Source organism: Frankliniella occidentalis, unplaced genomic scaffold (genome assembly GCF_000697945.3).
Source record: "Frankliniella occidentalis isolate FOCC.00 unplaced genomic scaffold, Focc_3.1 Scaffold23, whole genome shotgun sequence".
Classification (NCBI taxonomy): domain Eukaryota; kingdom Metazoa; phylum Arthropoda; class Insecta; order Thysanoptera; family Thripidae; genus Frankliniella; species Frankliniella occidentalis.
This window is the reverse complement of record NW_026267153.1, coordinates 1,395,016-1,405,807: the sequence shown is the minus strand read 5'-3', so window position 1 is coordinate 1,405,807 and position 10,792 is coordinate 1,395,016. Positions and strand designations below refer to the sequence as shown.

The 10,792-nt window shown below is 52.8% G+C and overlaps 2 protein-coding genes across 9 annotated transcripts in view; one reads left to right on the top strand and one right to left on the bottom strand.

Annotated features, from left to right (window-relative positions):
• Nucleotides 1-2,704: 2,704 nt before the first annotated feature.
• On the bottom strand, nt 2,705-4,630 carry LOC113217280 (protein OPI10 homolog). Its single transcript, XM_026437100.2, has 4 exons — nt 4,435-4,630; nt 3,935-4,064; nt 3,701-3,855; nt 2,705-3,601 (listed from the first exon to the last, which is right to left on the bottom strand). The coding sequence occupies exons 1-4, from the start codon at nt 4,480-4,482 to the stop codon at nt 3,314-3,316; spliced, it is 621 nt and encodes a 206-aa protein (XP_026292885.1). The 5' UTR covers nt 4,483-4,630; the 3' UTR covers nt 2,705-3,313.
• A 217-nt stretch (nt 4,631-4,847) lies between these two features.
• Nucleotides 4,848-10,792, top strand: part of LOC113216131 (calcium-dependent secretion activator) — a 54,328-nt gene continuing 48,383 nt past the window's right edge. For 4 of the 8 annotated variants that reach the window (XM_052264988.1, XM_052264984.1, XM_052264987.1 and 1 more), the window contains exons 1-3: nt 4,849-4,946; nt 5,409-5,456; nt 10,260-10,413. The gene's annotated coding sequence lies outside the window, so the exon portion shown is untranslated. Of the gene's footprint in view, nt 4,947-5,408; nt 5,457-10,259; nt 10,414-10,792 lie in introns of those variants that run through there. The other 4 variants (XM_052264990.1, XM_052264986.1, XM_052264985.1 and 1 more) reach the window with 3 other exon arrangements.

Genomic DNA, 10,792 nt, shown 5'->3' with positions numbered 1-10,792 from the left:
ACACTATCGAGTGTTGATGGCTCGCGTCGAGGTGGGCCACCCAACCGCGAAGCTGCTATCTACGGCTCACTCTGAATTCACCCCGCTCTTACACACACACACACGCACACACGCACCGACACACACACACACATACACACACACACACACACATCTTTGAGCGCATTTCGGGCCGGCCCGGCTGTTTGACCCTTGCAGCCCCCTCCCCCAATCTCTCTCTGCAGTAGGCAGCACACAGGCAGCAGCACGCACGGGGCATATAACACTAACACTAGGTACTGCTACTTTCCCGGCAGGCATATCGGACGCCGCGCTGATATCCGTGATGATGAGGCTCTAAACGGGGGGGATAGCCCGCCGAGTGGTGAAATCATCCGAGTACAGAGAGAGGGGCCCTCCTCTCCTCCCATGCCTCACTTCAAAGTGGGCAATAAAAGACGCGTCCACAAAGGCCATAAAGCGCCCCGCGGGCCGCGAGCCGGGCAGAGCCGGGCCGGGCCAGAGAGAGAGGACCCGCGGAGAGGACCCCGCGCGGCGCGGAGCGCGTCTGGAGAGGACCCGGCGGGCCTGAAAAGGGCTATAGAGGCCCTGGGCCCAACGAGGTGTCGCGGAGCGCTTACAGGTGCGGCGGCGCGGGGCGGTCGGTGATGACCCCCCCCCCCTCCTCCCTCCCCGCTTACGGCCTCCGCCCGCTCGCCCGTGAGCAGCAGCGCGCTCAAACTCAAACGTCCGCGTCCCTTTCCGCCAAGGCCGGGGCGGGCGGGTGCCGGGGCTGTCCGACCGACTCCACTCCTAATGCAATAACAGCGAGGCTCGCCTTGTCTGTAATCCAGAGTAATCTTGTAGAACCCAGACTGCAGCAGCGCCCAGCGCGGCCCGGCCCGGCGGCCCTGCGGATAGAACAGCGGCGGCGGAGACGGGGAGGGCGGAGAACAACTCAGCGACGACAGCGCGAGCAGATACAGGAAGCACCATGGGCCCCGTCCTTTCGAGTAATACTGTACTGCAATGCACGCGTGTCTTCGGGTTGCCTATATACTCGTCCCGGGGCGCCATAGTGAAGGTACAGTCATAAGTCCGGCCGTCCGCGTGACGTTCGGTGTAAAGTACTACGAGGATGCGGGGCCAAATCCAGCACACCCGCCGTACGCACGGCAACGGCGTGCTCGGGCGGGGGGACGGCGGCGACGAGGCGGCGATGGGCGCGATAGCGGGCGCGCGACCAGAGCGAGAGCTCTTGGCTGCTGCAAGCGCTCCGGCTATAGCTTCGCGACGATCACTTCCTCCCTCTGGACGGAAGTACAGTGAATGGCGCACGGAAGTACAGTGAATGGCGCGGGGGGAGCCCAACGCGAGGATTGAAAAGAGAGCGGTCGGGGCGAGGGGGGTGAGGGGGTGGCGATCGGATAGAGGGGTTGGCCATGGGTGGGCAACGTCGCGTGAGACAGCGCAGCGCGCGGATAGAATTATCCGCATTGCCAATCCCCGGCGCCGGCGCGGCAGGGGGAGGTGCAGGGCGGGGGGAGGGTGCTGGTGGGTACCGCTTGTACGTTGCGGCAAACGGATAGAATTGTCCGCAGCGAGCGGACCGCCGACCATAGAGATAGAAATTATCTCTCGTGCCAATCCGGCCGCAGCCGTTTGGGCGCGCGCGCTCAATCGGTCGATGCTTTATGCCGTGTCCCGGGGGCATTTGCGGGCCGGAGTGTAGCCAGCCCCGGGGCCGGCGGCGGGGGCCGGGGCTCGGCTGTTGTTGGGCTCGAATGTCGGCGAGCACGGCCCGGGTCTATTATTTTGGGGCCGCTCTTGCTCTCCTCTGCGAACAGAGAAGTTGACAGGCGTCGTATACACGAGCTCTGGCATTATTAACCAGCCCCCACCACCACGCCCGGTAATCCTAAACGAACAATCAGGGCCGGCGGCGAGAGACCGGCTGAGCCCGTCCGGCTCCGGCTCGGCGTGGCCGCCCCCCCCCTGCAGGAGCCCCGCACTGCGGCGCGGCGCGTGTTTGTTTACATCCGCGACACTTACCTGTGGTGTCGCCGCGGCTGCGTCAGGTCGGCCCGGGCCCCGGCAGCAGCGAGGTCCCCGCCGTCCAGTCCGCCGCGGGGCGGGGCCTTCCTCCCTCCGCCTCGCGTGCTCGCGGGCCTCCTCCTCGGCCCGGCCGGCGCGCCTTGGCCTGCCGCGGCTCTCCCTCCCGGTGCGGCTCGGCGCGTGGCGACGACGCCCGGCTGCGCTGGCGGGACGCGGTGCCTGGGGACGGGGCGGGCCTGGCGGTGCTCGCGTCGGGGCTGCCGGCCGCGCGCTGACTCTACGCCGCGCTGTGCCCACGGCTGTGCCGCCCTCCCGCGATACCCCCGGCCGGCGGCCGCGCTCTCCGCCTCTCTCTGTCGCTCGCCGGGCCGCTCGCGCCGCCCCTCTCACTCGCTCTCCCTCTCTCCAGCGCGCCTCCCACCCTCGCCTGCACCGCCACTGCGACGCTCGGCACCCACGGGGTGGGGGAGCCGCCAGCCTCAAAGCCAGGATCGAAGCCCCCCCCCTCCCCCCCTTGCCCTTGCCTCGCACCCCCTGCGATGCTCACCTTCCCACCCCACCACCACCAGAAGTGAGTAGGCGCCAAGGGGTGGCAGACCTGTAGGGAAAAGCAGGGGTGCACAGTGCTGCCACTCATCAGAGCCGGCTGCTTTAGTTCAAAAATCACAAATGGACTAGAAAAAAATAATTTATTATTATTTTTTGGGATATCATGTGGGTTTAGAAAATTAAGTTAGAAAAATAAAAGCATTTTGTATAAGTCAGAGTACATCTTTGAGTTAGTATCGTCCATAGAATTGAAAAGGCACATGGAACTTTAAAATGCATTCATGCGAACCACTGCACTCATGATTTGAGGTTTTCAAGATTCGGATACAGCTGAGACCATGACAATCCAGATCCTACTGAATAAAAAACATGTAGCACAAGAAATAAATTGAGAGAAAAAATGATGGAAATATGAAATGAGATTTGTGGTGATCATTACAATGAGTGCTTTTGACATGTGGTGCAAATTTTAAACTTCAATAATTATGAAGTAAAACTGATGATTGTTACAAGAAAAACATCATTAAAGAATTATATATTACTGTTACAATGTACTAAGCAAACCAAAAATCGTAGAAAGACACTATTACTTGGCAAGAAGTACATTGCATAAACTTGGTAAAATAGTACGGTAATACAAACAGTAGAGAAATGTAATCATCATTTCTATATATGTAATCACATTTCATCAATAAATATAATGTATATATCTATCAAGAATAATATCAATTTATGTTCTCCAAAAGTAAGGATTTTTTTCTAGGCGGCGATTGAAGTTATTGTACCAAGACTGAAGAGTGGATAGGGGCACATACTGTTCTGAGGGATTTGAAACCATTTGAGTTTGAGATTGAGAAAAACTACTAGCATAGTTCATAAAATTCTCCAACATTTTGGTGCAGAAGTCACGGAAGTTAGTGGCTGTTGATCCATCCGGAGTGGAGGCAATCTGACTTACTTGCTGCTGAACAGATGTTAATGGTTCTACTGAAATCCCAATCTGGGCATTTTTTGATATCTGCAGGGAAACAAAAGTGGATTAATATTAATTATAATAATACTACGGTATTTAGATTTATCAAGCGGTATAGATTTAAAAAAACGTAATAACACTTACATGAAGAGCAAAAGGGTTCTGACATCCTGCTCCAAGCGAAGAGGTTTTCTTTAAATTAGACACCTTAAATATAGCTGATGGCTTGTCATTTGATATGTATCCTAATAGCTGCCAATTGCTACTGCCCGTAGTTTCATCAGGCCAACCAAAGAAGACTGAAACAGAATCAGAAGTGCAAATAAAGCTCAAAACAAGTATTAATGCTGTAGCCCACTGGTAATGTACACAACTTACCTAGTCCTCCCATATCCATGGGAAAAGGAGTTAAACCAGTGAGAAATACAACTACATGATTTATATTTTCAGCATCAGGAATTGTTGATACTAAGTTTGTTGGTGTAAGAGGCTGAAAATCCGTTTGCACCTAATGGCAAAAATATTGTCAAGTTACTAGAAATCCTTTAAATTAAACAGACAGATAGAAGAGCAAAAGCAACAGCTCTAGGTCAAAATATTGTACAAGAATTAAGTCTTAGTTCTTTAAATTTCTGGCTTGACATTGTCACCAAAGTGAGAAAGAAGGTTCTAGAACAACCAGGAAATACAGATAATTTGCAAACATAGGGATATCTGGGTTAGATGAAACAATAACCTATTCAGAGAAAATCACACGGGCTGTGCTAGGAACAAAATACTTTTACGTAGAAATTGGTACATTGAGATGTCACTATTAAATAAACAAGATAGAACGAAATTCTGATAACCTCAAACTAGGTGCCCACTTCTATACTTACGATTCTACCAGAGACGATCAACCCAAACATTGCAGGAATTTCATTCATTTTCAATGTAGGACAACAGACGGAGTGGATTTGACTATCAGTGAAAATTAAGCTTAAAAAGCGTGGCAGAGGTGACACTAACACTAGACACACAACAAGCCGACGAACATAAATACCGCTAGTGGAAAACAGGCGACTATCAACATCGAAACAGTTTGACCAACGCAACCTTCAAAACATAATCTTTTCTGTAGCATACTTTTTCAGAAACCTTGTCAGTAGTAGGTTTTTGAATTAAGTTGAATTCGGCTTAACAAAAAAAGTTGATACAAATGCGTAAAAAACCTCTGACCACAATAAAATTTTCTATTAATCCGCAATCGATCGCTGAACTTTTCATACCCTTACTGTGCTTTTGTTTGTCGTCTGCTTGCTCCAGTCTAGGTTTGATTTGAAAAGCTAGCCGTTCGAACTCGTGCGTTTTGATAGCCGTTCTCTTCAATCTGATTGTTATCGAAACAGCGGTAAGTTTTAATAATGATTCCTTATGCGTACTTTCAGGTCCTGCTTATTTTGGAAAATAATAATTGAAAAGTTGTCTATGGTGAACATGTCGGAACGGAGGCTGTGTGTGAATTTGCTCCTAGAAACATTTAAAAACATTAATTTAAGTTGTTCTCCTTCGTCAGTGACACACATAATAAGTATTCGATCAAGTTTATTAAAGAATCACATTCTGAAGTAATTCAAGATAGACATCCTAATTGCTATCATAAATTATTCAGGTAGTAAATTACGCACAGTGAACCTGCGTAGTATGATATAGCCAGTCATAAAGAATTGTCTGTCACCAATGTGATAAGTAGTTGTTGAGCGTATCATATGAAAGAACCACGCTTTCATTGACAAGTATGCAAAAATCTACTTTAAAAATTTTCTGTATTGTCTAAAAGTTTTAGTAATGAATTCTGTTTTCTGACTTCTAGTTTGTAAAGCGGTCTAATTGTATTGGCCTCCTGGATTGACTTCGATAGGTAAGTGAGCTCCTTTGTTTTTATTTTGTTCTGTTGTTTAGGGAGTGACTTTCTAGCTAAGGTATTGATAGCTAAGGGTCTTTCTATTGTTTAAGACCAAATGTAGAAATTTATTGTATGTAAAAGCCCTGGGATGAATGAAACAGGCCCTCATTATATTTAGTTTGTAATCGAAATTGTGGTTCAGAGAGGGCATTGGATGCATGCTAATCTAATTAAAGAGTATGTAAAATGCTGCTCCACACCACAAAGCAGTGCCAAAAACCAAAAATAAATAACACTAGAGAGGACAGGTAAACCACTGCAAAGTTTCTTTAAAAATTTATTAATGAAGCGGGAAGGTGGAGTAGAATGAACTGGCTTCCATCAATCTTGAATATGCTGGTGGCAGAGGTGCATTGGAGGAGTCTTGCCAGAGTTGTGTCAGAGAGGTGTGAAGGAAGCGTGCGATCCCTTTTAACACGAACACGGCTGGGCGTTATAGCATCCGGAGCATCCCACCGCACACACCATTCATATCAGCACGTGAGAAGAATCCGTAAAGACTGTGCTCTTTTCGAAGGTGGCCCTTTCCTGCCTTCTTCACCCGGTGTCGGAGGAAGGGGGTGTAAAAGGGGGGGGGGGAGGCTTCGGACGCGGTCCTCATGGCTGGATGGGGTATGCGAAAGGGGGGGTGAATTGTGTGGGCGCGCTGGCCAGGCCGGGCCGGGTTTGCCCCTCGACCCTCACCAGCTCGAAATGAATATTTTACCTTCAGCAGAAGCGCCCGGGGAGCGTCAATAATAGGAGGTGTTGGCATCGAGCTTCCCTGGGCCTCGGCACACGGCACTCCACCATCTATACCCCTAAATGCCTCTCTAGAAACTCTCACTGGAACCCAAACACAACCTCTGCAACCCCCTTCATCTCCCATAGCACGGCCCTCCTCCCCTCTCCCAGTTACAACCCCCACAGCCTCTTACACCCCCCTTGACAGTCCTCGACAGTACCCAGAATTCTTACAACCCCTCTCTTACAAATCTTTCTCCTGGAGTACCCTACTTACGACCCCTGAATACAACCCCCACTACCCCCGACATACCCCCAGTCAGCAACGCGATCCTCAGAAAGTACGTTCGTCTTTCTCAAATTCATTGGACTGATTACGTGGGTAGCTCGGCGCCTGCGAAGTTTGGGGTGGGCTACCCCGCTTCGCACGGATGCATTGCAGGCAAGATGTTGCCTACCCACCAGGCGCTCGTGAGCTGGCTTCCGCTGAACACGGCCGTTCTGGAACGGTGGATGGAGGACGTACTGGTCGAGCCGCCGTTAGACATTCCCTAAGAATGTCTCTACCAAAGGGAAAAGACCCCCTTCACTTTCCAAATAGCACAGAGTGGGCCCTTGAGTTTTTTCTTTCCCACCTTCGTACCTTTTCTCCCTGCGATCCGCTACGATTCACTCGCTCTCTCCGCTTCTGTTTCTTCCTCTCCCCCCTCCCTCCTTCCCCAATCTCCCGTGCCTCTGCGCGCTCTGCGCTCGCTGCTGCTCCTTCTTAAACGTCGGAGAAAATCCTGGCACGCTCCACGACTCTTGCGTGCGTTACTTTGCAATACTCTCCTTCCCCCCTCTTGTGCAAGCTTCAGGCCCGGTTCTCGCCCCGCGAGAAGCGCCCCTTTGAGTACCCTATCAAGAATGGAGTAATATAAAATGCTATAGCATGTATACACTCGTTTCTTTACGAGGGCACGACCCGCAGCACCTGCTGCCCCCCCCCCCCCCCCTCCCGCCTATCTTTCCTCTCTTTTGTTCATCTCCGTCCTAACATGTTACGCGCCGTCCAGTGGGGAAATTGCTCATGTACTTGGGGGAGAAAAACATAACAAAACAGGAGGAGCGGATACAGCATGAGTTGAGGTGGCGACCTTAACGGCCAGCGCCGCCAGCATATTGTTGTGGATATCCTCTCTGCAGCAAGGTACTCTCAACTCGGCCTTTCCAGGATTGGGCGAGAGAGATAGAGTACAGATGGCCTAGTGAGTGCGTGCTGGCGCGGCGTGAACGCGAAATGTGAGGGCCCAGCAAGAAAATGGAAGAAAGCGACAAGAAAGGAAAGCAAAGGGGTCGTTGTTCTGTGCATCCTGCCCGGTACCTCCCGCTTTCTTCGCTCTGATAACACTGTGGGACTGCTGCGGGGGCGGTCCGTGCCGGCTGTGTCGTAGAGGAGCGAGAATCCTCTTACAGTGCCCTGGGAAAAAACAGTTTTTAACCAGTAAAATCGTAACTTTACATGCCATTTCTCATGGAAAATGTGTCTGTAACCTGCCCACCAAAACAGGTAGAAAACTTCACTAGCCATGATTTTACCCGAAGAAGATAGGAAAGTAGACGTCAGCGGACGACGTGCGAAGGGTGGTGAGAACGAGGGAGTAGCATACTTAAAATAAACCCTACCCCATCCAGCGGTCCAGTGGCAGCGCGTAGCGCGTTTCTGTTAAAATTTATAGTCCAATCCCCAGTCCAAATAGGGAAATTTCCAGTCGCGAAACTGCTGTTGTGTTTTCAGCGTTCGCCTTTGTCACACTCTGCGACCGCGACCATGTCCCCGCTGAGCGTGGAGCAGCTCCCGGACGACGTGGTGGTGGAGGTGCTGCGGCGGCTGTCTGTTGACGACGTCCTCACCTGCCGCCTCGTGTGCAGGAGGCTCGGGACCCTGGCCCTGCACCGGGACGTCTGGCGCCGCCGCCGCGTTGTCGGCGACAAGCCCTGCGTGTGCGCGGTGCTACGCTTAGCGCCCTGCCTGGCCGTGATAAGTGTCAGCCGCATGCAGCACCTCTCCGGGTTCGAGACGACCAGGTGTGCCGCGGAGAAACTGGTCATCGGCGTGGAGCCGGGGGTTCACCCCGCGGTCTACGCCCTGGCGGTGCGCAACCAGGAGGCGCTCGGCCGCCTCCGGCACGTGACGGTGATCGCCGACGGCGACGGCGCGCAGGTCGGCGCCGACCCGCTGTTGAAGACGTTGGCGGCGGCTCCTCGCCTGGAGTCCCTCGACATGAGGCACTTCAAGGTCTCGACGACCCGTCGCATGCAGTATGCGCGTGTGCCGTCCGAATCGTCTTTGAAGATTTTCCGATGCTCGCTCAATGCGGCGTCCGAGCCGTTCGTGAGCGCGGTCCTGGCCGGACACGCCGCCACCCTGGAGGAGGTTAAACTCGGAGGCGGCCATAACCAGTGGGACAAGGTTGAGCTGCTGGCCAGCATGCCCAATCTAGGGTGGTTGAGCTGCGACATGCTCCCCAGGCTGGAGGCCCTGGCAGCCTGCAAGACGCTCACGCACATGGAGCTCTACTTGGAGGACATAGCCTCCTACGAACCTCTCATGGACGGGGCCGTGCGGTTTCTCCGCAGGTCCGACCAGCTTCGCGCCGTCTCCATAAACTTCTCCAGTATCCAACGGCGCCGTCGGCTCTGCGAGAAGCTCGTGGACGCCCTGCCCTCGCGCAGGCGGCCCCTGATGCAGCTGAACGTCGGTGGCCTCCCCGATGTGCAGCTCCTGCTCGGCGTCCTGCCCCGCCTGCCCGACTTGCGGGGCCTGCTCGTAGAGGACGTCATGGGCGTCTGCCTGCTGTTGGACAACGATCTCCTGCTAGGCATCACGCCCACCTCGGCCCCGGCCCTGCGGAGGCTCGAGCTCTCGGATGACCAGGTCGGCCCCGACGGCGGGGAGGTTTGCGGCCACGCCTGGCTGCACGGGGACGCGGTCAAGGCGGCCCTCGCGGCCAACCCCGCGCTGCACATCCACCTGCACGAGCCACGTTCCTGTGAACGTCCAGACTGCGCGGCGTGTGCACTGGGCTGCCACCAACAAGTGAGCTGGAATGAAGAGGGTCTTGACGGAAGCCTTGTCGTGTTCTCCCATGATCCTGCCAATTGTCCCTCCCCAACGGAACATGTTGCTGACCGTGATATCCATACGGGCATCTGGTCGTGGGTCCATGTACAATGCAACTCTGTCTGATTCTTGTAGTTTTCCTTCTGGTTGTCCGTACTGTCTTCTCATTGTTAATAGCATGTTGAATAAATTGGGGGTTTTCGAGTAGAGTAGCTTCTATTTTTTCCTCTAGTGAGGGATCCTGAAACCTGGGACTGATGGTCATGGTCGGTAAAACGGGCTCGGATTACTAAATTGCCTGCAACTGTCAATAAATATACTCTCTAGTATTTTTGTCAGAGTTCTCTTCATCAGTCCAACGTGAACCTCGGTTGCCGCGGTGCGATCGGGTTTGCCTACTCCACAGCCGCCATGGCCAAGGTCAGTAGGCAAACCCGCCTGTTTGACTCCTGGAACCATATGCGCCTCGTGCTCAAAGTTATACGTCACTTTCGGTGGGCCGCGGTCGCAGGTTTCTCGTCACAGCCGGCCGAGAAACATGACCGCAATATCTAGTAGTTTCTATTTTGGGCCAAAGTAGGCAAAATATCAAGTTTCAAGACGGTTTAAATGAAGACAACACTTTTGTTTGAAAACAGGACCGTCATCACGTATAGTTTGTCATCGGGTGACAATGATTTTCAACAGTGAGCACCACACCCTAAAAGCCTATGGACATTTTTATTCATAGCTTACTGAGTTCTGTGTACGTGCTCCAAATTTGCTCATACTGGCGTATTAAAAATGCGTAAGCGGAGCACGTATACACAGAACTCAGTAAGCTATGAATAAAAATGTTCACAAGCTTTGAGTGTGCACGACGTGTCTTTTCCTTATATTATTTTTTGGGCACATCTTGCCAACGTTTCTAAAGAAACTGAAACTTGATTTAGGTCGAGTTCCAGATCTGAGCACCCAGCACCCGCGGACGTGGCGCCCCCGCCGCCCATGTCGCGAGGTCGGCCGCCGACACGCACCGCAGTGGTAACTTATCATGGAGGAGGATCTGGAGCTCTCCGCTGTGCTATCTCGTGGTGCAACAAAAAGGTGAGTACCAGGGGATAAAAATAGGTGTCGGGTGTGCGAGGGGGAAGGGGGTGGGGGGTCCTCGCGCCCCTCCCGTTCGCCCCAGGCAGTAATCCTTTAGTGGCGGGGGTGTGGGTGGCCGGGGGGTAGCCGGAGGGGGTAGTACCTAGCGGGGCTGCGCCCGCTGGCCTTGGCAATGGCATTGGGAACGAGGGTGCTTCTTGCTCGCCTCTGCTCGTTGGCATCACGATTCTCTTTAAAAACTTAACTTTTCTTCCGTGTTTGTGTCTGCTTGTGTCCTTGCCCCCCTCCCCCATTTCCCCCGTGTAGATGAACACTGCGGTTCCCTAATTTTCTGTGTACAATTTCCTTTTTTTTTCCTGAAATAACTCTCCTGATG

Excerpts from the sequence above, each read along its gene's own strand:
- LOC113217280 (XM_026437100.2), bottom strand. The coding sequence starts at position 4,482 with ATGAATGAAATTCCTGCAATGTTTGGGTTGATCGTCTCTGGTAGAATC. Across the intron at positions 4,065-4,434 it reads TGATCGTCTCTGGTAGAATC|GTGCAAACGGATTTTCAGCC; the intron begins GTAAGTATAGAA and ends TTTTGCCATTAG. Across the intron at positions 3,856-3,934 it reads CATGGATATGGGAGGACTAG|TCTTCTTTGGTTGGCCTGAT; the intron begins GTAAGTTGTGTA and ends ATTCTGTTTCAG.